This window comes from Ursus maritimus, unplaced genomic scaffold (genome assembly GCF_017311325.1).
Source record: "Ursus maritimus isolate PB19 unplaced genomic scaffold, ASM1731132v1 scaffold_7, whole genome shotgun sequence".
Lineage (NCBI taxonomy): Eukaryota > Metazoa > Chordata > Mammalia > Carnivora > Ursidae > Ursus > Ursus maritimus.
The window spans coordinates 32,860,503-32,888,025 of NW_024426885.1; the positions used below are offsets into that span (position 1 = coordinate 32,860,503).

Below are 27,523 nucleotides of genomic sequence, written 5' to 3' on the forward strand. Positions count from 1 at the left end.
ACTTTTCAAGAGAATATCTCTATAATTCACCTTTCTGCCTAGTGGTTGAAAGAAGAGACTTCCTGGTGTCTTGGTCTAGTCCTGAGTCACTCCCAGGTTATGTGTCTCAATTTATTTTCTGGAAATATGTATCTTAAAGTTCTCATGCAAATTTCTAAGTGGATGGAACAAACTACAGCTGGTTGCAGGGCACAAGGTTAGAGGAGGCTGGGTCATAGGACAGAGGGTGTGAAATGAAAAAACAGTCAAGTCCTGAATTACTACTGCCGCCAGGGTTGCCCAGGAAGAGGCATCATGTTTGCATTGCTGCCCAAAGCAGTTCTTTTATTATTGTTCTTTTTTCCAAGGCAGTTCTTTTAGACAATGAACAAATCTGGGAGTTCCACTTCCTGGCCAAAGGATAGAGCTCTAGGCCTCATATACCCAAGGTGAAGGCCAACCATAGAAGCAGCTATTAAGACACAGACTTGGAGCTACAAGGCTTTTGGGGTAGAAAGACATCATTTTTCCATGACAAGATGGAGGACTTTTAAGTCAATAGAGTTGGGGGATGGGGCCATGGAGGCAGGCTGACCTTCTTGGGCTGTAAAATGAGGCTTTATGCCTTTCGAGGACTTCTTGTAACAGGGAGGCTGTCACTTTGGGGACCAGCAGGTGGGGGAGGCAGAACAGCATGAGGAGTGCCAGAGGCAGAAATGGTGGATGGATTTACCGCACTCAGTGTGACTTGTTTCCCTGTTCCATTGCCAAAATTCAGTGAAACACTGACTCACAGTGGGCTGTTTCTGAAAAAGATAGAATGGAGCTTCATTGCCTAGGTTTGGTGAAGAGTAGGCATGAGAAGTCTGCCTGGACTCATAAATGAGGCAGAAACCAGAGGAAGTAAGACCCAGAAAGGAGAGGTAGGTTGGAGGTAGGCTTCCGAGGCCCAGGAAGTAGAGTTCAGACAGCTTCCCTAAAGTCTCTGGGAGGTCTCAGTGACAGGGTTTACATTTGCATAAGAAGAAAGCAGGCAGCAGGGACTGGAGCAGAGAATGTCTTAGGAAAACAATGCTGATAAAGCCTGAGAATTATTCTGCAAAACAAATGTAACAGGGCCCTGATACAAAGCCAGCCTTCCAGTGCGGGCTGATGGGTCCACAGTGAAGGATGCATAGGGCACGTAAGAGACCAGCAGAATCTGCAAAGTTAAGAAGAGAACGATGAAATGCCTCCACACATTAATTAGCTGGCCAGTTAAGAGTATTTACCAATTTACCACGTGAAGAGAGTTGGAATCATTTTGAGACCCACTGCACAATTGGGGAAAGATACTTAATCTAGCATTATCGATAGTAGAAAAGAATTGGAAACAGTCTACATATCTATTAACAAGGGATTGTGTAAGTAAATGATGGTATATGCTTAACATGGAATACTTTGCAGGAGATTTTAAAACATGAGGTAGATCTTTATGATTTGATGCGAAATGATGCCCAAAAGAAAAAAAAGGAAATTGGAGAATAGGATGTAGAGTGTAATCCCACTTGGGGAAGGAGGATACGAGCCTAACAATGCATAAGGAAAGGTCTGGAAGGAGGTATAATTTTTTTACATTTGGAATCTTTTACTTTTGCTATATAAACGTCTGGATTGTGAGAGTTTTTATCATCAAGCATGTATTGTTATTTTAAATTCAGAAGAAACAAAGAATAAAGTTGAAGTTTTAAAAAGATCCCATTGCTTAGTATTTGTGAATGGAATGGTTCTGTCCAGTGAAGATTTAGTGATTCTAAATCAATTATTTTACTGCATTCATTTCACTGTTCCGAAGTTATCGGGCTGGAGTGTGAGTAACTGTCAGGGTCAGCGGGTGTCTGAGTGGTCAGATGATGTCAGCTCTTGCATGAGATGGCTTTCAGGATAGAGCTCCCATTTTTCTCACAAGATTCCCACGTGGCTTTCGGGCCCTCATCGTCTGGAAAATTTAGGACTGTAGTCAGTCCAGATTTGGATCCATCCCTCTGGGTTCCTTGCACCAGCTGAAACTCAGCTTTGAGGAGGGCGTGGAGCTTCAAAACCCATCATGGGCATCTGGGAGCTTAAGGGAAATTCTCTGGGGGGTGGGGTGGGGGCACTCCTGAGGGCTCTGTGCCAGGGCTGCCAGGAAGAAAAAGTAGCAAGTTCCTGATGCTCCCTGAAGCCTGCTCAGCATTTGGTCCTTAGGTGAAAAGGGTGAAGATCTGGTGCCTATTAGGTTAAACAGCTAGAGATATTGAGACAGCATTTCATGGGTGTTTAGGCTTGATGTTAGGATCATTTGATTCTTCAAATTCCATCTCTGCATTGAGTCTTGCTACTGGAGAGCAAAATAGAAAACCTAATTCATTCAATTTTCTCAGTTTCTCCTTTCCCTCCATTGTCCCCCCAGCTTCACAGAGTAACAGCTTCATATTATTAGTCCCCTTTCCCTAATAGATGCTCTGGTTGAAATACGTTCTGTGTCTTTTGTAAAACTGGTTGTCGTTCTCATTGCCGGCATCATTGGGTACAGTGTGGTGGTTTGGGGGGCCGGCTTTGTCTCAAGCGGACAAGGGCTTCAACTCTCAGGAGTGTGCCTTTTGCCAATTTAATTTAACCTGTTGGTTTCTGTCTCTCCATCTGCAAAACTGAGTAAAGAATACCAATTTCATTTATTGTGAAAATTAACACACACACAACTACTAATATTTTTTATATACATACTTTTGAAATGGATTCCAGGGAAAATTTCAGCATCTGCAGGTGAATATTTAAGCCTTACGTCAGATTATCAGGACTACAAAACTAATCGGTTTCTTTGTTGTTGTCAAAACCAGTGATATTTAATACCTAAGCACTTTTAAATGCTCAATTCAGGGGGCTGAGATCATCTATTCTCTGCCCTCTGAGTAGGCAGAACTCTATGCCTTGGTATTTTTAAGTGTCCCATCTTTTACTGAAATATATATATCAGTAATATATATATCAGTAACGTGTGTATATATATATATATATTAGTGATATATATGTCACTGGCATATATATTTTTTGATATATATACACACATATATATACACATGCATACGTATATATGTAATAATACTTATTATTTCTTCAAGAAAATTTGGAAACTGAAAAAATTATTTTTTTAAAGGATGAAATAATAATCATCCTGGCAGAGGTCATCACTATTAAGATTTTGTCATATTTTCTTTCAGTCATACTACAGAGTTCATCTCATGAGGGATATTTATGTGGAAAGCAAGTGATTCCAGAGAGACATGCTATTGGTCCTGAAGGTCTAGAGACCTTCTTCTCTCCTCTTTTTCTTTCTGGTCCAGAGTGAGATGGCTTGAAAGAGTGTGAGCCTGAATTGGTGTGGGGGACCTCCTTCCTCTTCGAAAGTCGCTAGGTGGGCAAGGGTCAAATCAGTGCTGGATTTTAAAACTAAATACAAGTATTATTAGGAAGAAGAGGAAGACAAATTAGAAGGCTGATGGAGAGAGAGGCAAGGAGTTGGTTGTGGCCACCAGAGTTGTCAGGAAAAGACGTTCTGCGTGGTATGACTGAAGAAAATCCTGGTGACTGTCCAAGCCGACCCCTTGCCTGTCCATCCTCTCCAGGGCTCCTTGGATTGGGCAGCAGAGAGGGGTGGAAATGACATGGTCCAGTAATGGCATATCTGGGTTTTCTTTTCTACAAAATGAATAATCACTTGGTCAGAATTATCTGCAAGTTCTATTCTAGCTCTTAAATCACATCTTTATACTTTTTACCATGAAAGACTGTGGCTTCATCTTTAATAATTAGGAAATGACATGAGGAGAGGCAACCTTTTAAGCCACGTAGTTTAGAGTTAATGAGTTTGACCACAGATTTTTATAGGGAATAGGAATGCACTGGAATGTCTGAGGGGGGAATGAATAGAACTGATCAGGAGGAGTGAAGATGAGGTGATGAAAGTTTTGAGGACACGTTTCACCCATGTTAATTTTTTCTAGGTTGATTCTGTAGTGAGTACTGAAAGGATGCTCTTCTTACCACTATATTCCTAGTGCCTGGCACAAAGTAAGCCTTCAGGATATACTTTGAAAGGAATGAATGAATGGGGCAGGCTGGAGTAGAGGAGAGAAAGGGCAGCAATCTAGACAAAGAAAAGAGTAGAGAATGCTTCTCTTAGGCCCCTTGTACCTAGATACTGGGTTAGGAAGAAAGTGCAAATCCTGTGAACTGCCCTATGCCACCCACCCCCACATCACAGGGACCTGCTGCTCACAATGTGCCCTCCCTCCTCATCACCTCTCCATGGCAATCATTCCAAAGCAATGTGGAGGCTCTTTAAAGGGTGCCTTTAACTAAGCACTGTTCCTACTCCTGATTCAGAGCCTGCCTAAGAAACATTCTTTAAGACACCAGGGAACTGCCCAACTGAATATCTAGTTGTCTTGAAACTAACTGAGTAGGGTCAAGCATTCGCAATGGCAGACAGTCTGTCCTTCCCAACAGAGGGGGTGACCATTCCCTCCACTCTGGTGTCTTCCTGGTTTACCTGAGAAAACCTCTGATGATGACTATGGAACCTACTAGAAAGTCTCCTCTCTGAGGCAGACCAGACTGGCTCCAACAGCACGTTTGTTTCAGTGCCGCTGGGCTCTGCTGCTAAGAAAGCAGCGCCCACAGCCATCTGGGGTGCTCCCAGCCTCCCTGCAGTGCAGACTCTCAGCTTGAGTCGGTGTCTCACTGAATTCACGGTGCTTCAAGTGCAGTTATTTTAATTTCATACAAAATGTTTAAAGGGAATAAAAACACTGCAGCATTTGGAATCCTGATCCAGGACCAATAGAGGTTAGGCAGGGAGTTTTAGTTCATTCCTCCGTAATGGTATTTCCTGCCTATCAGGCTTTGTTCTAAGCACTTTGCATAGATTAACTCATTCGATCTTAAAACAACCTTAGAGCTAGGTATTCCTAAGCACCTTCTTATCTCCTGTCCCTGTTTTTACAGATTGTTATCACTCCCATTTTACACAAACGAAATCTAAGGCACAGTGAAGCTAAGTGACCTCCTGATATCCACAGCTGTTCAGGCTTTGAACCCCAGCAGTCTAGTGGCAGAGGCACTGTCAGCCACTACCATGCACTGCCTCTTTACATGTATGTCATCGTGAAGTCTGAAATGAAGACATCCTGCCTGCCTGACTGGGGACACACAGGCACCCTGAGTTTGGGGACTGCTATAGACATCTTTTGTACTCCCAGTGCTGAGCAACCAGCAGGTGCTCCACAACACGTATAGATTGATGACAATTTTCCCCAAATATTTTTATACATGCGTGCCAACAGTCCTGCCTATACCAGGCCTTAGTCACAGTGACACATATGTGATACAAAGAAAATCATTACCAAAAAGGCTTATGGGTGTTAACAGAAACTAATACATAATGTTTAGAGATTTTTGTCATCATTGGCCATAAACTATTTTTAATGCATTTTCACCTGATTTCAAAAGTAATACACAGCAGAAAAATTCAAACCTTGTTGAAATATATAAACTATTCAAACATTAAGGTTAAATACATATAACATTGGGACAGTGATTCAAAATAAAGTAATAAATAGAGGGTCCCAGGATTTGACTGGCATTTTAAGGACTGGAATGTAAGGAATTCTCCCTTTTCTGAAAGCTTGCTTGAGGGGGAGGGGGTATATATAGTAACTTTTAAGTTGTCTATAAATCTCTCTTTAGAAGTTAAGTCTCCTGAGATAGATATATAAGAAAGTGAGATAAGTTTGTTGTTTCCTTAGAAACTAACTGTATCTGTGGAAATGCTCAGGTAGGCCCCTTGAGGCAGCGTCAGTGTTAGGCCAGAGTGGGAACCAGTTGGATCTGAAGCTATAGGTCTCATTTCAACTATTTGTGCTTGGAGACTAAGAGTGAGGCTAGGGCCCTGTCTTCAGAATCTTCTCCTTCTTCCCTAGTCATTTTACTCCTCAGACCATGTCCTGTGGAAGGATCCAGGAAGCTCAATCTAAGCTTTCTGGTCTTGCTATAAGTGACATGGTGGAGGTGGCATGAGACATCTCATTCAAAACCCCAGGAAACTTCTGCCTTTACCACTACTGGCTGGGGGAGCAGCTTAAATGCAGGGTGCACTTCCACGTTCTCATCTCTCAACAGGGGCAGTGCTACACCCTCTTCTGTAAAGTCACCAGGAGACTACAATGAGGTCAAGAATCTGAAAGAGCTTTGTACACTCTTCCACAGGTATATGCAATTTAGAGGGTCTGGTGAGAACTCCTCACTGATCACAGTGTTTGCCTTCGATAGGGAAGAGTTGGTCTGAGGTAGAGGAAAGTGTGCTTTAAAGCCTAAAATCTTAAAAAGGAAACTAATGGCTCAAACAAATGTCAGATTTATTTATAGGTGGTAAATAATGGAAAATTAACTTGATGTACTGAGCAGTCAGAGGGACATTTGGGTTTCAAATTCTCCCTACCCATCTCTCCTGGAAAGAAAGAAAGAAAAGAAAGGAGAAAAGAAAAAAGGGAAGAAGGAAGGAAGGGAGGACATCTTGAAGAACAGCATAATAACTTGGGGACAGAGGCACTCAGTAAGAAAATATTTGTTTGTCTAATTCCTCTTGCCAGACTGAGCTCCTCCGGGTTGGAACTGGATCCTATTCATCTTTTGTGGCACTTCCTAGAGACTATTTAGGATGAACCATATGGCATTGCATTTTTGTAGATCAAGAACAGTCTAATATTGGCAATGCCAAATGAGTCAAACTAAGTGTTAGATAAATTTTCAAGAGACCTAAGGGTCATGTTCACTCAGTCAACTTTACCCTGTTCCCTCATAATATCTCCTTCCCATCTCTAGCACCTGGTCGGAGAGGTTGGACTTTCCTTTCACTGTCTGACCCTTAAGATTCCTGCTTCTCTCCTTGAAGACTGACTTTGGTCTTCCCTTGAGCTTGAACATGTCTGGATACTAAGTACATGTTATACCAGTCTCCCCTTCTTATAAGAGGCCTCGTTAAGACCCAAATTTCAATTCCCATTTCATTTAATGGAACTAACAGGCTCTAGTCAAACAAAATAGATGTTCTTCATTAGGGTGCTGTATAGACTTTTTTCTTTCTCCCTTTGCTCTCCATCTCTCCCCTCTTTCCTTCTGTTTTCTCTTCCCCTTCTTTCCTCCCTTCTTGTCTCTCCCTTCATTAACCCTTCCATCCATTCTTTTCCCCTCCCTTCCATTCATCCATCCTTCCTTCCTCCTTTCCTTCCAGGTAGGGTAGTCCTTTAGACTGGAGAAAATATACACTTGAGTGAGCCAATAGGAACAAAGCTTATATCACAAGTTCCCAGAGAGGACATGTGGATCTTACATCCTTCCTTCAGCCCTTGATGATGCTGAACATCAGACAAAAGCTCTGTTGAATGGGATTTATGTGAATTAAGTAGCTCTCAAGTTGAGGCATGACTTCCATTTCTCCTTCCATATATTTGTTTCTGTTTTTTATTTTTTTCTAAACAATGATGTTTGGCTCCGTGAGAAAATGGCATAACATGTATACCATACACAGCTATTTCTGTATCACATTACAGTATTGATATATAGCACAGCAAAGCAAATGTTTTTTATTATAACGACTTTTTGCAGAAGACTTGGAGGGTCTAATGATTTGTGTGTAATACATCTGGCCATCAGCCCCCTTTACTGCAAATCCAAATAGCAGTTGAAACAAGGTTTGGTGAGAGGAAGTGTTATGACCCTGTGGACACACTAGAATGTAGGCTCCAAAGGCAAGTATTTTTGTCTGCCTTGTTTCCTGCTGTATCCTGGGGCTTAGAACAGAGCTGGCAGTGAGGTATTGTGAGGGAACACGTTACAGTTGACAGAATGACACTGGAATCTCCTGCATCTTTGTCTTAACACTAATGAGACACATATTAGGCACTTGAAAAATAGTCTTCAATGGATGAATAGCCATTGCAGCTTAACTATTGAATTGATGTTATAATCCCATAACCATTCAGCTCGCTAGTCACATATCCCCTCCAGGTCTTTGTTTTCTCATTTATAAAATGGGGATTATTGTGCCTATCTGGCAGGATTGTTGAGAGGATTAAATGAAAATCCATGTAAAGCAAATTGACCAACATAATAGTAGGCACTTAATAAATGTTAGTGCCTATTCTTCCCATGCCCTCTAGCCTCCTTCAAAATACTTCCGTGTGTGTGTGTATGTGTGTGTGTGTGTGTGTGTGTGTGTGTGTGTGTGTGTAGGGGGTGGGAGAGGCGAGGAGAAATAAGTTATTTGGTTCGTTTTTCAGGGCTTCCCAACCTCGGCCCTATGCCATTTCAGGCTGGATATTTCTTTGTTGTGGGGGCTGTCCTGTGTACTGTAGGGTGTTTTAGAGCATCGCTGTCCTCTACCCACCAGATGTCAGTTACAGCCCTGAGTTCCGACAAGCAAATTGTCCCTAGATATTAATGAATGTTCCCTAGGAGGCAAAATTGCTCCCGTGAAGAACTATGATTATAGCTATAGTCATCCATTGAATAATTAAGTGTTTCATTTATAAACAAATTGTTCAGGTACTGTGTAGACATTGCTGGTGGTTATGGTATATGTTTAAATGTATATAAGGTCAGGGCTTACACAGAAAAAGAAAAACAGCACATATCAAATTAAGCTATATAGTCAAACCATAACTATCCATGAAGTGAGTAATGATATAGATAAGAAAAAAGTTATTTCAGTCACACAACTTCCCTGCATTAAATTGTTTTCCTAATTATCGCTGGATTAGGCTAATCAGTCTCCTGGACCCACACTGGCTGATGACAGGGAGATATGGCACATGCGCATGGAGAGAAATCATTTGGGTTTCTTAAATTTTCATGGACTACCCGTAAAGTGGGTGTTTGAACCGTAGGTTATCAAACTGCATTGTCCATTAGTAAACTTAAAAAGTAATAGCGACATTCATACTTACAGGTGAATTAAAGACTTTAGTCCCCGGAAAGTATGTCTTGAAATGGACTTGATGTTGTTGTTTTCTATGAATCTGCAATAGGTTATAATATTTGTTGTCAGACAGCTGTAGGAACCTGAGAGCACTTGTCCTGAATCATTATGTCCAAAAAAAAAAAAAAGTTTCTTTACTTACAAATACTCTAGATGTGGAAGACCAATAAAAGCATCATCACTGATCACATCAAAGGAGTTCGATGTGAATAATCTGCCCAGAAAAAAGTACACAATGAAAATGGTTAACCTGACAGATTGTCAGTCTTTGCTGCTGTTATCTCTTAGAGAAATGAGTGGGAGTTGTATATGAAAAAAATGTCTGGGTGTCTGTCTTTTACAGTGTTATTTATTTAGGTAATCCTTGCAGCCTTTTTTTTTTTTACCCTCAATTATCTCCTCATCATATACTGATTGAGAGTCCTTATGCTCCACTTCTCACAGTGATGGATGTCACATGCCTTGGGTAACATTTTGAGATACAACGGGACAAGTATGACAGTCAAAGCAGCCAAAGCAACATTTTGCACATTTTTCACAACAAAGACACTAACAGAATCTTTCCCTCTTGCTCTAGAAACTTCTGGAACATTCTAATCAGCTCAAACAATGGTGCCTCAAGGTGTTAAGCCTGGAAACCCTGGAAAAGTAGCCCCATCAAAGCCTGGTTGTGCTTTGATATCTCATAGTAGATAAGCCATTGACATTGGCTCAATGAACATCAACTAACCTTCTTAGAAAATAGAACAGGCTGAAGATGGGAAACAATGAAGCTTAGGAAAGGTATTAGATCCATTTTATTACTAACTAGTTGAAAAGAACAATTTCACTTGGGCACATTTATTTGCAATTTCCAAATCCACAAGAATTTGATTTTGAGATTACTGATGAAAAGGAACATCAACCAGCAGTCCCGACATCCTGTTGAACAATTTAGAAGAGTTGCCAGTTTTTGAACAGGAGATTTAAAGGAGGTGATTATAGGCCAAACAATACAAAGGTTTTTGCTTTTGTTTTTTCAGAGTGAGTATTAGTTTATGAAATTATTTAGATAAAGTGTTGATATAAGCTAAAACATAAGGTTTTAAAGGTACTGATGACAAATTTATACCGGGTTCGAGTGATATTCAGTCTACATATTAAGGTTCTTGTGTGGGGGGACCTCTTATTCTACTTATAACTATTCTCCAAAATGTGACCGTGGTCACAGACCAGACGAGATGTTTGACAATTTATGTCTCATACGTATCATTTAACTGCACTATGTAAAGTCCAATATTCCTTGTTAGTAACCTTTTTGACTTACTTTTGAAGTCTAGGGATTAAAAATAATTGCTACTAACCAGCTTGGTGACTTCACCTCTCTGTGCCTGTTAACTAAGGAGATTAAAACTAAGAGACCTCACTTTTTGAACATTTATGAATAACTTATTTGACAACTGGGATTGCTTTAGAATAGTCAGAGGAGGGGAAAACAGTGGATTGGAGATGAATTGAGCATGATCGATAATCTTTGAAGGTAAAAGATGGGTACACGGAAGTGAATTTCACTATTATCTCTACTTTCATATAAGCTTGACATTTCCATAAAAATGGGGGAAAACACAAATCAAACAAATAAAACTAGATGATCTGTTCCATTTCTTCTTAAGCTATCAATCCTGGAGTGATGTTGGATTCTCTATCTCTTCTCCATCATAGCTTTATACTAAAATCATTCACTAGGCTCTGAAAAGTCACCACTAAAGAATAATAATACTTATTAAACGCTTGTAATTATTAAAACAAATTCAAAGTTTAATGATTTCAGTCCAACTTTGGCAATTGTTTCTTCTTACTTCACGGTTCTGGAAAACAACAAGATTGCTCAGCTTTACTCTGAGGTAAGCTAACAGCCAAAGCCTTCCTGAGGTTCTGGATTTTTGTTTCATTCTGTATAGGCAGTATCAAGTACGGAGAGAATAGAGTAAGGCAAAATAGATACAGAGAAATACCTCCCATGCTCACTGGTTTTCAAACTGCCTCATGGTTGGACCAGCCACTTCAAAGCTGTACACTCCAAGTCGCCAGAAGAAATAACTTTCAACACTAGTTCCCCTTATGTTGAAAGCAGATGGAAAACAGAGCGGGAAATGGATATTAGTGGACAGAACTTGCCCACACATGTCAGGAAAATAAAACAGAGAATTTCCACTAGAATTTGTATCTGCTTGTTCATTGCTTATCCCTAGCACCTGTAATACTGCCTGTCCCATAGTGGACACTGAATAAATATTTGTTAAACAAAAAGGAATTCACTTTACATTAAATTCTTGTCACTACTACATTACTAGATTGAATGTTCCTTGGAGTAGGGACTTACCCTTATTTGCTTTTTTGTCCCTAGCCCTGAGCACAGTTCCTGGTTAAATAATGCTTGTTGAACGAGATTTCAAGGATCAAAATCTCTGGCTATGAAACTACATGCAAAAATATGAATGAATCTCACAAACCTAAGTTGAGGGAAAGACACCAGAACACAGTAAAGTATATTTTATGTGATTTCACTTATATAAAGTAAAAAACCCCAGGAAAACTCATCTATACTAGCAGAAATCAACGTAGTGGTTACCCTCGGAGGTGGGTAGTCACTGGAAGGGAGCACAAGGGGAGCCTTTGGAGTAAAGATAGTGCTGAGTTTCCTGACCTGGATGCTGGTTACAAAGGTGTTCACTTTATAAAAAATCATGATGATGGGGAGGGAGGAATGAATAGGCAGAGCACAGAGGAATTTTAGGGCAGTGAAAATACTCTGTATGATACCGTAATGATGGGTACATGTTGTTATATATTTGTCCAAACCTGTAGAATGTGCAACACCAAGAGTGAACCCTAATGTACACTAGAGACCCTGGGTGATAATGCAGATTCATCAATTGTAACAAATGTCCCACTCTGATGGGGGATATTGGTAATGGGGGAGGCTGTGCATGTGTGAGGGTAGAGGGTATATGGGAATCTCTGTGCCTTCCCCTCAATTTTTCTGTGAGCCTAAAACTGCTCTTAAAAAATAGTCTTAAAAAATCATTGAGAGGCACCTGGGTGGCTCAGTTGGATAAGCGTTTGTCTTTGTCTCAGGTCATGATCCCAGGGTCCTGGGATTGAGTCTCACATGGGGTTCCCTGCTCAGTGGAGAGCCTGCTTCTCCCTCTCTGCCTGCTGCTGCCTCTGCTTGTGTTCTCTTGCTCTCTGTCAAATAAATAACTAAAATCTTTTTTAAAAAATCATTGAGATAGGGGCGCCTGGGTGGCACAGCGGTTAAAGCGTCTGCCTTCGGCTCAGGGCGTGATCCTGGAGTTCCGGGATCGAGCCCCACATCAGGCTCCTCTGCTATGAGCCTGCTTCTTCCTCTCCCACTCCTCCTGCTTGTGTTCCCTCTCTCACTGGCTGTCTCTATCTCTGTCAAATAAATAAATAAAATCTTTAAAAAAAAATTCATTGAGATAAACATTTAGGATGTGTGCACTTTTCATTACATACGTTATACTTCAATAAAAAAAAGTTTCTTAATAAAAACTAAAAAAAATTCCCTCTGATTAAGGTAATAATGAATATCTTAGTCTTTTGATTCTAAATTCAGTTGTAGTTCCTTTTTTTTTTTTTTTTAAAGATTTTATTCATTTATTTGAGAGAGAGAGAGCATGAGCTGGGAGAAGGGTAGAAGGAGAGGGAGAAGCAGAATCCCTGCTGAGCAGGGAGCCTGATGTGGGACTTAATCCCAGAACCCTGGGATCATGACCTGAGTGAAAGGCAGACGCTCAACCAACTGAGCCACCCAGGCACCCTCAATTGTAGTTTTCTATGGACAAGGATTCAGTGGACAGAGATATATAAAATTATACATACACTATAAATATAGTTGAGCAGCCTATCCATTTTATTGTCCTATGTATACTTAAAAAGACTAAAAATCATGTTCTATAAAGTGGGTAAAACTCTGATCATTAATTTTTATGAATTTCTTAGAAATGTTTGATTTTAATATTATTGAATATTATTGAGCCAGATATTAAAGAATCCCACAGTCCCTGTTAAAAGAAAACTGCCCCACCCACACCATCTTCACACATGACAGACCTCAGCACACAACCTCTGTCCCTTCCCACAGATTATTAGGGCAAGAAGGGCTCAGGTCTTCATCCAGGGTAGCTGATCCTGAGGTGAGTCAGCCTCCCAAGGCCCAAATGCCCTGGTTTAAAAAGGCAAGTTGGGTAAAGATGAGTCCCTTCCTGGGGATTTGGAATCAGCAGGATGGAGCCATCCAGCAGAGGAGCCAAAGGAGAGAGGATGTCTCAGGGCTGAGTTAGCTCCATGGCAGGCAAAGTATGTGCAAAGCACACTCAGGAGAGAGCAGAATGTGGAAGAGGCCTTGCAAGGGGAAGGGTGTGTGAATGTTGGAGCAGGGGAGATGCCTAGATCTGTGTTTGATCCTAAGCCATTGCTTCTCAATCTTGGTTGCACTTGCGAATGACCTGAGAAGCTTTAAAATACTGATACCTGGTTTTACCCTGAGGGGTTCAAGTTAAATTCTACATTTGGGGTGTGGCTGGCGCATGGGGAAGTTCAAAACCTCCCCAGGTGACTCTTAAATGCAGCCTGGGCTTTCCTTCCAGGTCAGTTACACTACTCCCCTCCCCCCTTTACCTGTGGCCGCTGAGAGAGCATCTGCTCTCCTTGCAGCAAGTCTGGTTGGAGCAGTGGCTCTGGACATGGAGGTGCTGTGGACTGTCTGTCCCCATAACTACATATAGTAAGAATCTGCAATACTATGACTCAGATTTCATAACCATCCTCACAATAGCAACATCATGGAAGGGTTGGTGGGGACCAATGTACCATATGAATGAACCTGTTACTCTGAGCCACAAATCAGAGATCTGGATTCCATAGACTTGCCAAGCAGCCATCCTGTGGATTTGTGTGGAGATAGTGTAGAATTTGCCCTTCACCCCTGGTCCTGTGGGACCCTGTGACGTCTCTGCCATTTCCTCTATTCTGAGGGAAGGAAAACACCAGGCATTTGCCCGTAGGTTTTGGTGGAGGTGGACACAGGGATGTGTGATGAGTTATCTGTACCTTGCCCCCAAAGGTGATGCACTTTTATCTCTTCGTCAGCACCCTCATAAATTCAGTAAGAAAAGCAACTATAGGAGGAATGCGGAGGACTTTTTTTTCCCTCTGCAACCAAGGGAGTATGTTTCCTTACAAGAAGGAGATTTAGGAAGACTGTACAAACCAACTGTTAATTCTAAGCAGGCAATAGCTCATTCTTTAAAGGATGGTTTTTGCCTTCATAATAGTCTATATTTCATAGACTCCTGGTGGATTTTATTCTTTGGTCTTTGGAAAAACTCTGTGAAAGTGGTAGAGGAGGTGTTAATATCTGTTTGACGGGAGGAAACTGAGGCTCAGAGGCCTGTTAAAAGCTTTGCTCAAGGTCATGAGGCCCAAGACTCCTTGTCCAGTGCCCTATTGACATATCCGGTAGCAGCTCAGTATAGGGTCACATGATGACTTAATATCTCCATTCTGGCAGACAATCATGACAACACTGCTTGGCTCATAAGGATTTAAGAAATCTAATTAAATAAGGATCCCTTTTAAAAAGGAACTAATTAATCAATTTAAGTAGTCTCAAAGTGACATTAAGATCATTTAAACCTGTATTTTTCTTCAAGTGAAGACTTTAAAATTTTGGAATGCACTTTGGTGTATTCTGCTTTTGAATATAATATGCTCATTGTAGAAATTCTGCAAAACACAGAAAAGTTTAAAGGAAAAAATAAAGATCGCATAATCATACTACCCAAAGATATTGATATGCATATACATGATACATATGTGATATATACACATATATATTTATAAAATTGGGATAATGATGTAATGTTTTTCTGCCCTTTTCATGTACTTATTTTATCATGAACAATTTCTCATGACAATAAATTTTAAATAAAATAATTTTAACAGATGAGTACGTTTTGTGTTACAGATGTAATTTAATTTTTTATTGTTGATTCCAATTTTTATTATTATAAATACTACCATAACATCCTCATAAACATATATTTTTGCCTATTTTACCATGTCAACATTTAGAATTATAATTTTTGTTTCTTTTTCTATGAAATCATGTCCTTTGACAATTTTTGTTGTTTTCTGAGCCCTTTTATATATTAAGAACACTACTTATTCTTTTCTTATCTTTATTTGATGCTGTTTTTCCCTATTGATTATGATTTGTCTTTTCATTCGTGATTTTTAACATATAGAAGTTTTGCATTTTTAATATATATCAGCTTCCATTGTGTATTTTTTCTTTGCTTTTATTCTTAAAATGTTCTTTCCTACATAAAGATCAATGAAATATCACCTACATCCACCCCCTTAAAATTTTTTTTTTTTAACATTTGTCTACTTGATGGATTTGGGACTTACTTTATGTATAATGTGAGGTGAGACACTGTCTTGATTCTTTCCTAAATACTTACTCAAATTTACTCAAAACCTTTTGTTGAATAATTGATGCTTTCCCCATTTATGAGTATTGCTTCCTTCAAATGTCTGTTATTTTATTGGTTTTTTTCCAAGAATCAAATCTTGGATTTATTTATTATTCCTACTGCTTCCTAACTTATTTTATCTGATTGTTACTTATTTTTTCTTGATTTCCTTAAGATATTGAGTTTAGTACTCAATTCATATATTTTTATTCTTTCCTATTTAAAAGGAAAGTATTTAGAAATATGACTTTACTTTTGAGTAAGGCATCCAGCAAATCTTGAAAGGTAATAATCTTTTAAAATTGCATATCTTATTTCCACAAGTATTTAGAATAATATTCTTAAAATTCCCCATCAATGATAGGATTTTTTAAAAAAAGGCTTCATGATTTTATTGTTAATATCACACTGGAAACAGAGGATGATATCTCTGAAAAATATCTGCTCACCTCGAGCTCTAGTTCCTCCTTCTGGTGCCTATATCCAACTACCTAGATGGGTGGGTCACATCTCTTCACAAGCAGTAAATTAACACCAAGACCGTTAAGTCGTTAGGGCGTTCCTGGTTGAACTAAAAAGCTAGAACCAGAGCATTTAATTCAAAAGGAGCAAAAAGTGGGCAACAAGTTTAGTGTGGAGCTCGGAGTCCTGAGGGAAACCGAGGTGGCAACAGAGAAGTAAAGAAATGAGCAGATCAGAGAACGCAGATCTACAGGGGAAGAAGGTCAAGTTTCAGGCTGCCCAATGTCCAGCCAAGAAGCCACAGATGGGGGTCCAGAAGAGCAAAAGGACTGGGCAGGCACAGGTGTCAATGCCAAGGCTGATGGTCTGCTGAAGTGGTTTCCTGGAAAGAGCACAGTGAAGAGGAAGTCAGGAAGCGTGGGTCTTAATTCCTGTGAATTGGTCCTAAGTCCCCTGTATGGCCTTAAGACTTCTCTCTATGTTGTCAAATGAGGGGGCTAGGTCGTTTCTAGCTTGAAATACATAGGAGTCTATGCTTGCAGCATGGTGGGCTTCATTCATGGAAGAGTAGGCATGGGCTCTGCACAGGGAGCAGGGAGTGGTGTGGAGGCAGGTCTGCAGATAGCTGAATGGCAGCTGTAACCCTGCTGAGAAAACCTCCCCTTGTCTCAATCTAGACTCCTCATCTGGTCATGTGCCAGGACCCCCTGGTTCTACCGATACTCCTTCAACCTCCCTCTAGGCACTTGAGACATCTCCATTATCATCAGAATTGTCATTGACCCATGAGTGACCTGCATGGTGTCTTCTAGCTCAGAGCAGATTCTCCTGGTTATGGAGGGGAGATAATTTGGGGGGAGAGGGGGTCTCCCATATAATCTCCCCTCAGTGAGGACTACCCCGGATGAAGAAGAGAAGAGTGAGCAGCCAGCACTTGGTTGTCGCTTGGAGATGGCATTGATCAGATATAGAATGGAGAATCTGGTTTCTAAGTTTGTAACTGCCACTTATTCTGTACATGATACATAAAGTAGGTGAATCTGTTTCATCATCTGTCAAGATAGAAATTATAATAACAAAAGACTTCCTGGAAGATTCTAAGAATTACATGAGATAACGCATGTGCGCATGTCTCCAATGCTTCTGCCAAAGAATATCTGAGCAAAAAGCATAGACATAAAACCTTAGAGCTGGAAGAGCCTTTAGATACAGTGAAGAACCTTAGTTTTACTGCTAGGGAAACTGAGAGCTAGTGAGATTGTCACCTGTCCCAGACAACTGTTACGGGCATTGTCCAAGGGAATGAGGCAACCATGGGTAATGTATGCAAACACAAAAATGCACAAATCCGGGCACATCTGTGATGTATATATGCATATATAGCTAAATGAGAGATGAAGCCACACAGGCCACAAGCTGCTGGAAGAGTTACGGGCATAGCTGGAGGGGCTTGACAACTTGTTTAGAGCTTGCTGTGCTGAAATGATTCAGCCCCTTGAGATACTAATATTCTCCTTTATCTAAAAGAATAGGCCTGGTTGAATGATAATTAATAATAGGCTGATGATTCACTGTAGTTAAATGCTCACATTCTAAGGGCATGTGCCATGTGAATAATTTACATTTGAATATTTAAAAATGTGCTTTTAAGACAGGAAAGCATTAAAATGGGAAGCATCACACATGAGCACCTTATGTTACAGTATTTTGTTTTTTGTGGTTTTTTGGGTCTCTTATCCTTGAAAAACATTTTCAATGAAATTCAGTTGATCCTTAAGTAGACCACCACCTCTTCATCAGAGTTGATGGGAAATAACCCTACTTTACCTTCACATACATCTGGTGGGGGGTGAGGGGCACTCCAGAGAGACATGTAATTCAATTCCTCTTTTTACAGGTGAGGAAACTGAGGTCTGCTGAAGTTAAGGGATTTACCCAAGATTACATACATCTTTTATCAGTGGCAGGGCCAGGATTCGAATGTAGGTTTTAGATTTGCAGGGCTCCCCTTGGGAATATTCTTGGCATGCCTACTAGCAAAGATTAGAGCATGGATCTACCTCTTTGCTTTTATAGTCTATTACCTCTTATCCCAGGACATCCAAACTTTTCCTTTCCAGGAGTTGGCATAACTAGTCTAGGAATTGGCATAACTAGTCAACAGGCCACCCTCCCAATGTTGTTTATAAATTCAGCCTGTATCGCCCTGGTCCTGAAGCACCGAGGAGAAGGGACTTACATCTTATGGAAAGCCCATTCTGTGCCAAGCCTTATCTTCAGCAGCTTGCCATCTATGAACTCATTTTAATCTTTAAATGAACACTGTAATTTAGGTTTTATATTCTTCTCTTAAAATACAAAGGAAACCGAGGTGAGAGAGGCAAAGTAACCTGAAGCTTGTAACTGGCAAAGCTGGGATTCTGTGCTCAGACTGGTGACTGTCATAGGTAAGGCCATGCTTCCTCTTTTTAGTCCCATCAGATCTGCCCAGTGTCTGCTACAAATCTAGAACAGCCTTGCGCGGTAGTTCCAGAGACTATTCCCTGGAATACAAGGCCTTCATAGGGTTGAGAGATTTTACATGAACAGAAAAACAGATAAGTCTGGGAAAGTGGGTAAGTAAAGATCATTAGGGTTCTTAATTATAATACTCTTTCTATCCTTAAATTGAGACTCTTCAAAAAGGAATGAATACGCAGTTTCCCAATTTTATTGATCATGGGACCCTTTTATCATTGAGCTTTATGTAAAATGAATATTCCATGAAACGTACCCAGGGAAATGCTGGATTAGCCATTTGGGAAATGGCTGTGAGGGAACCTGCTCCAAACAAAAATAGCGAGAGCGTAACTGTAAGATCAGGGGCATTTTTCTTGTTGAATAAGCTGCAAGTGGTAATCTACTTCCTCAGAAAGATGGAGCATCCACTGGGAGGTCCCCAAAGCAGCTGTGTGTGCCAAGCTGCTTGACCAGGTGGACAGTGTGGGAGGGAGGCATGCTCCCAGATATCACACTCAATGAATCTACACTAACAAAATTGTCTGAGTTAACTAACTCCTTATATGGAGATAGATGGTTTAGTGTATCCTTTAAGATGGAATTCTTTGCACCTGCCTAAGCACTGCTAGCAAGCCTTTCTAGAACAAGGTGAGATATAAATAATGAAGCTAATAAATAATATGAATACCAAAGGCATAGATTTCTAATCTCCTATGAGATGTGAAGAAAAGGGAAATGACATAAAATAATCCCAGAGGCTTTTCTAAGGCAAAGTGCATTGTGAGTAGCCAAGGTGGGGAGATAAAATGTACAGTTTCCCAAATTTATTTGAGCACAGAGCCGTTTCTTGCAGGACAATGGTTCCACAGGACACAAGTTTAGAAAACGTTGGTCTAAGGCATAACATTGAAGTATATAGGTCCTGATTCATTTGCTATTTTCTTCTCTCTCTCTTTTTTTCTAAGCAAGGAGATCAGGGCTTACACATACAAATGAGAATTAAATCCTAGGGAAACGAGTGGCTCTTGCCAGTAATGCTGCCACTCTTTCAAAGGGCTTTTGAAACTCCTTCTCATTAATTGTCCTTAGGAATCAGGACACAGTCCCCTGAATACCCTTGTTAATGGCAAAGGTTGACCCTTTAAGAGGGGGTTGGATTTTGGGAACAGAACTATGCAAAGTCAAGCCCAGTGATTCATGTTCAAGAGGAAGTAGATGCAAGTAGTTAAAAGTGAGGATGTGGGGTTAAGCCCCAGATGTGCCACTTAGGAGGGGTGTGACATTGAGGAGGTTACCTAAAACCCTTCTATGACTCAGTGCTTCATCTGTGGAATGGAGGTAATCATACCCCCTCATAGGGTTATTGTGATGATGAAGTAAAAAATGAGATCGATAAAGTGCTTAACATCAGGCAATAGAAAAATGACAAACTCCCCCTAACAAAACTTTGCCTGGTTTTATTGCATGGCTTGTAAACTAGCAATGAAGACAGTTCTCAAAGAAGGATCTACAAATGTTTAGCCAAGGAAGCATAGTTGGGAGGAATCTATGATCTCCCGCAGGAATTCTCTAATGACTTCAGAATTATTTGTACATATAAATTCTAGTCTGTTTATTTTTTTTTAAGGCTCTTTGCTTTCTAAATCACATTTTACATAAGCAAACACCTGCCATCTTGCCATGTAAATGGGCACAACAACTTCTCTCTAGTCCCTGCCCATGGAAGGGATAATGAAATATCATTTTATCATCAGCCACCATGGGGAGGTCTTGGTAAAATCCCAAGGGATCTACTTAGAAAATTGAGAACCACATTATTATTTTAATAATGACTTTATAATAGCCAATTCCATATTATGAGACTCTTTCATTTAATAATCTAATTTGCTGGTTTGTTAGAATTGATACAATAAATTTTGTCCATTTCTTTAACAAGATCACCTTCTCTATTATATTAATTTAAAGTAATTCTATTTGTAGAATGAAATACAATAGAATTTTTTTAAGCCAGGAAGACACCTTAGTTAATCGAATATATAGGTCTTAAAATGTCAACTTATGTTTTGTTTGGTTTTTATCCTTTTAAAAAATCTGCTTCCAGATTTTTGCCTTCCCCTGAAAATTAGGAAAATATGGCTCCATGCTCATGTACCATATTCTCATCAGCAATGATCAGCTGGAGCTGAGGATGTCATTTTTAGTCAGGGCATGTCTTCTCTGGTTTACCCCAGTCACTACCACTCCCTATTGTCTTCTACTCATCTGCTTCCTTTATTTATCCTATCACCCAACCCCACTGGCATTTGAGTTTAAACAGCCATAATATACATATACATATAAAATATACATATACATATAAAATCTGAGGCCCAGGGATATTTTGTGACCAACCCAAGTTCATAAAGCCCATTAGTGGCTGAACTGGATTTGAAACTCAAGTCTTCTAGTTCAGACCTCTTCCCATCCTACCACAGAACCGCTCATCTGAAGACTGGTCAGTGTTAATTATTTTGAACAAAATCATGTTTTACAAAATGTGGTGCCAGTTATTTTTTTCATGAGGAAGAAGTGAGAGGATTCTGCTTCCTCTCAGTCCTCTACACCCAGAAAGGTAAATAGTTCATGTTTTCTGTGAGAAGTATTTGAAGGCAAGATTTCTTAGCAGGTTCTGATGGAGACCTATGGGTAGAACAACAACATTTTGAATCTAGGATCATAAGCAAACCCAGCCCATACAATCAGATGCTAATCCGATATTGTGGTTGGTCAAATTAAAGTGATTTTCAAAAACCATAATAAAAACTAACGTTTATTATTGAGTTACAGGAACTGTGCCAAGCACTTTACATTTATTGCTTCATTTAATCCTTACTATAATCCTGTGCAGTAGGTACGATGGTTATTCCCCATTTTGCAGATGCAGATCATGAGGCTTGATTAAATTTGCCCCAAATTATAGAACTACTAAGCAGCAGAGTGGGGATTGAACCCATGTTTATTTGACCACAAAACCTGTATTCTTTGCTACTTGACACATTGTCAGCTCTCCAGGGTTAGCCATTTTGATATCACAGCTGTCACCATAAAGCCCCTGTAATCGTTTTGTAGCCTATATCTCAACAGTTGGCAAAAGTCACCATCATCACCAATCAACTGAATATCATTTTGAACAAAATGAGAAAGCCTATCAAGACTACTTTATGATAAAAAAATTAAAGAAGAGACTACCTTATGATACATTCAAACACAGGCAATTATCATTTACCTTTTGAGGGATCACTACCAACTTGGAGCTGCCACGTCAGCAGAGAGGGAGGGAGAGATGACACTCATCTTCGCGTCCCTCACCAAGCCCAATGCTGTGCCTGTTGCACAGAAGAATCCCACAGCGTGTTTACTGAAATGAAAGCGTGTTTGCTTTCATTTTGTTACTGCTTGCAACACTACAAGGAATACATACTTTTAGCTAAGCAAATATAAATAAGTCAAAAAGGAAATTACCTTTCTGTTAGTGATTTTTTTTTCATCTTAATACTGCTTAACCAACATTTCCCTTTGGATGCCTTGTCAGAATGGATAAAGAGGGAGTTTTACCCTTCACACACTTGATACTAGTTAACCTCCAGAGTCAGTAGAGAACCTGGGAGGCAGATATGATTTTTTACATGTCAAAGGCCTAGAGGAAGTCCAAGTGGGACAGAAGAGACTCAGGCAGTGGGTCTAAGAAACGCTTTGGATGCTTTGCCTTTTAAATTCTGGTACCCTAGAAATCTCTGTTGAAGAAGTTTAACATCATAATGCTATGTTTTTTTTCCTTTTTTTTTTGAAAATATAATTTATATGTACAACCAATACACACGATACAGAGGAAGGGACTGGTACAGCCCAGGAAAGGGTGTGAAGAGACTGGGAAAAAGGCAGCAAGAAAGTGAAAAGGCAGTGAAGAGGAAGGAGGTGTTCACCATGCAAACTACCACTCTCCCTGGCCTCTCGAGGGGGGAAGGTTGTGCCTGTGCCTCCCAGACCGCCCTCCACTATTTTGTTCTGGTCCCAAAGGCAAGGTAGTTTCCTAACCAGACTCTGCCTGACCCATTCAAGTTTAGTCTGTATTCAGGCCTTCAGAAGGGAGGGTAGAAGTCCTGTCTCACACTTTCTAGGTTACCTGGGTCCCTAGGACAGATTGGGGAGCTTCTCTTTGGCTTGAGGGAGTATCACCCGACCATTACTCTCTTTGTTGGTTCCTAAGGAAGGAAAACTATTCCTAATATAAAATGCTGGTATGTGGGAGGTAACTGAGTCAGTGAACACCACCTTTAGTCTGAGGTTGAACAGAATCTCTTCACATTGCTTTAGTTCAGTTCACTTTCTAGACCTCCATGAAATTAGTTCATGTGAAATCTGATAGCGTACACCAAACATAAAAAAGAATGTGACTATTTCCTGATTGGATAGCAAGACTCTTTGGTATAAAATCTGTGAAAATATGGATTGAATTCAACAAATATATGTTAGCCTCGACTTGCAACATCCAGGCTCTTTTCTAGGACATTGGCTATTGATAACCCTCCACGATGTCCAGAGACATGGGGCAGATAGAAGCACAGATAGCTCTAGTAAATGACAGGAAGAACTAGAGATATCCAAAAAATCTATAGAGTTTGAGAGAACAGAGGTCAGGGAATAAGTTACTTCAGTCTGTTATGGACAGAGCTTGGGGAGTGTTTGTGTGTACGTGTGTGCGTGTGCGTGCATGTGTGGCGTCAATATTATGAGAGATGACCCTGGACAAATAGCTACATTCTATTAATACCAACTTGGGTGTTCAGACTTTCTCTGTTTCCAGGGAACCATTAAAAATGTCCAAGCACAAGGGTGACATGATGAGATCTGTGTTTCTAGAAGGTAACACTAATGGAGGTGGGTAGCAGGGGCACCCAATGCAGCAGCTCCCGCAGCAGTCCATGAACCCCTATGGCAGCTTCAGTTAGGGCCATGGCCTTGGGGGGAAGAGGAGGCGGCAGGTTCTCATTCTGTTTGAGAGAGGACTTGTCTGGTTGGAAGTGGACAGTGAAGGAGAAGGGGCCGGTAATGCCTAAGTTTCTTGCTTGAATAATTGAGAGGATAAAATGCACTTTTAGAGAAAACTTTGGTTGTACAAGGTTACTTTGCAGTCACAACAATTAAGTAATTAAAAAGTTAAAAATCAGAGCTATGGGTCATGAGGCAAATTGTAGACAAAACAACCTAGCTGTGACTAAAATTTTTACTTCTTGGTCTATAGTGGGGGGCATCAGCTGGCCACAAACCAAACCAGCTAATAATTCCTCGAGAAACCCCCTTAGCTTTTAGGTCTGGCTGGGGTAGTCATTGAAGAGTGCTACATTTTTCTTATGCTAGTAATATAAGGAGGAATAGAAAAAGGGACCGATCACAGCAAAGGTGAGATAGGCCATGGATTTTTTTTCCTGGACAAATAGTATTTTGAAGGACTAAATGATAAAACCTTATTAAGGATGGACGTATTATTTATCTTGTTCATGGTATTTGCTTTTTTTCTTTTTTAATTTTTTACTTCTTATGGGCTATGTACTTGTGTGCTGATTGTGGATTAATAAAAGAAATAGTGGTATTCTCCCCCCAGACGGATCAATTTTATTGCTTCAAACAAGACTAAATCTCACTGAAATAAATAGAATTTTTTTCCTGACCACACTGAATTCTTATATACATGGATTTTTTTTTTGAGCATGATACTAAAATCAACCCTGTAATTTGCTCCCTGCAAATAGAACTCTCACAAGAGTTGGAGGGATTTAGTTTATTAAAAATTTTATAAACAAATGGCAATGTGGCCACATTTTGTACTCTTTAGTTAGAATTTTACTTCTGCAATGAGCCTTTGTCATTGGGGATTTTAGTCTGCAGTTGAGAAGAACAGGGCTTTAATGTGTGAAAACACATTTCTGTAAATTGCATTTGCTACAAGCACTATTCCCCACCACTAAAAGCAAACCCAAATGAATAATCATTCTCATTGGTTATGTTTCACAACTGGCTCTATGGAAAACATGAATGAAGTTGCATTTGCTTGGGCAAAGTTTTGTTATTGTGGCTGTTTAAAACCAGAAATGAGATATTTTAAAAAATGTTTTATACAACGTTTTTGATGAATTTTTATTAGATAATTCTATTCTTTCTCTCCTCTCTACAGAGTATGGGCTTTTGTTGTTCTTGCCCTCCAGCATACGTTGTCAGCTACCCCCAGCAGGATCTTTTCCCCCAAAACACTGTATGTAACTTAAGGAGGGCACTGCATCTGTTTTCCTCAGTACCCCAGGCTGGCATTTCAAAAAGTACTTCTCATTATGCTTCTGTAGAAGGTCTGAAAAAGCATTTGGGGCCATAACAAAATTATCAGATTGTTAGCATGGATCATGGGAATGGGTCATTTCTTTCTCCCTTTTCAACAACAGAGCAAGAAACCAACTGCCTTTGCACATCAATCAAGCGGAATCCAGTCTGAACTTTATCTCGTTACAGGATATGATAGGTCAGTTTGGTAATCCATGGTCACAAACGCTGTTAGAATTCATTGCAAAGCATAAGCCATGGCTGGTGTGATCCAGGCCTCGCTGATGGCCAAAGTCATGAAAAAGCAAACCAGGGCCCTTCGTCTTCGTGTTCCGGGGGTACTGGTAGCCCATGTGGGGTTTTCAGGGCACTGGATGGCCCTGCCCTGCAGAAGAACTCTTTTCATCCATGAACCATCTATTCCCATCAATGTTATGATTATGGCACGATTCCTATTTGGAGCCTTATGATTTATTTGCTCCTCAGTGAATATGAACTTATTAGACCCTTTCCTGAGGAGAAGGAGGAAGCAAAGAACATTGGGCAGGAAGAATGGGGAGCAAAATCTTTAGGAAACAAGGTGCTGAGATCAGCGACAAACTTTGACACCTGACACTTTTGCATAAGGTCTGCTTCGGCACAAATCTGCGTGTTGAGGTTAGCCAATGTGAGTTAAGTAAGGACATACAGGGTAAGAATTACTCGCCCTTTTGTTATTTCTGAAACCTGAACTGCTTTTAGAAATAAGGGCTGGAATGTTCCATAGGAACTCAGAGCATGGGACACAGGGGCATGGCACACCCTCGGTGTGGGCTATTTAAAAACCAGTTCTTTGGCTTCCCTCTGTGATTCTAAATACGTGTAATCACATTACCCGGCAGCAGCCGGTAACTATTCCTATACCACTGTCCAGCATCTGCGCTTATGAGGCCGGTCCACCAGTTAAAAAAACAACAACAAAGTAGACATGTTCTCACTGATTGGGTTGCTCAATCCAGGTTTCCTGTGTCACGACTAACATCTATTTAGTGTTGGAATATTAGTATGTGTTGACTGATGCTTCTCCTTGAATTTTAAGGACTCATCTATTTAACTATCCTGGGGGGAAAGAGGTGCCTCAGCTCCTGAAAAGGATGCTTTTTAAATGAGCCATTTATTTATTTAACAAGTGGACAATATAAGCACAATTATCACTTTTTCAGAAACAACCAATTCTTATGCTGCGGAAGGATCCCAGCATCGGAGAGTTTGCCTATCTATGTGCTAAAGACTCTTTTTTGGATTTGTTTGATGTGCTAACACTTCCCCTGATCATACCACTAGCCATCAATCAGATAAATCCTTTAAGAATACTCTACTCAATTGCATATCACTCCAAGACATTAGCTAGTAGAAAGACATTAGCCAACATTGTTACATAATGTCCAAACACCTGATCAGGTTTGTGAATTCAATGAAATAGTCAAACCAGTTTTGGAATATCATATAGATAAAACAACAAATTAACAGATTTAATTTATAGACTTTTTTTTTAGCTTTTTAGCTTTATGTAAAAATTAAAAACCCTACCTTTCATAAAACATGTAACCATTTGTCATACCTGATGCCAAGCATTTTATCTACTTAAATCCTATTTATCTCTGACAACAACCCTTCAATGTATCATCACCTCCATTTTACAGATGAGGAGACTGAGGCTCAGAGAGATTTAGTCATTTGCACAAGATTCCATGTCTAGTTTCTAGTGAGTGGTGGGGTTAGATTTACACAGGTCTCTCCAATTTCAAATCATGCTATTTATATATGTAACCTCAAACAGACAAAATGGCCAATTAAGGCAAAAAAACCCCACAAAACCCAAAAAACAAGCAAGCAAAAAACTTGGGTCCTGAATCATGCAGTCCAGATAACAAAAACTCGGTTGATCAACAATTGGCTAGTTTCCTCCTGGAACCATGTCACTACAACTCCAATCTGTTGCCTGACACCTGGGTCTGGGGGGACCTCTTGACCCTCACTTGGTCCTGCTCTAAGAACTCGCACTTCAATGGCCAAACATTGCACGTCAGAACAAATTATACATGTGATATTGTGCCTGTGGAGAAATCTGATTTCTTAGTCAAATATTGTTTTTTGACTATTTTGAGACATAGCCGGAATATGTGGTTCCCTCGTGGCTCACTCAAAACACACAGCAAAGACTAATCCTTTGCACCATCCTATATTAATATTTTCTTTCCCTCCTTGTAAGGCGACTAGTTATAAATGACGGGAGATTAGAAAACAATCTCACGAGAGTTAATATATTAAGGAGTTACCTAGAAAGAACCCGGATTTGTTTTTCCCCACATGGTAAATCATAGAGAGTAGCAGCCTGCCCCAGATCCCGAGGGGGGGGGCAACATCTTGAGCGCATATGTTATGCAGGGTTCTGTATCGACTAATTCAAAAACTCCAGGGCAAAATAAGCAAAGTTCCCAAGTCAAAAATGAAAGTAAAATAGTGGCATGGAATTGGGAGCATTGTTGCAAACATTCTAACAACTTCATAAATAGCCATTAAAGTAGACAGCATTACAGGTTAGCAAATTAACCATTGCAAGAATCAACCTGCACTGCCTGTGTCAAGTCACAAA

General features: G+C 40.1%; 1 protein-coding gene across 2 annotated transcripts in view; it reads right to left on the reverse strand.

The window, feature by feature from the left end:
• Positions 1 to 27,523, reverse strand: part of LGI1 (leucine rich glioma inactivated 1) — a 38,143-nt gene that overhangs the window by 9,534 nt on the left and 1,086 nt on the right. For both annotated transcript variants that reach the window (XM_040623746.1, XM_008696263.1), the window contains exons 3-4: positions 9,177 to 9,248; positions 9,003 to 9,074 (exon numbers count right to left, since the gene is read on the reverse strand). In XM_040623746.1, the coding sequence (XP_040479680.1) occupies positions 9,003 to 9,074; positions 9,177 to 9,248 (144 nt within the window). The remainder of the gene's footprint in view (positions 1 to 9,002; positions 9,075 to 9,176; positions 9,249 to 27,523) is intronic.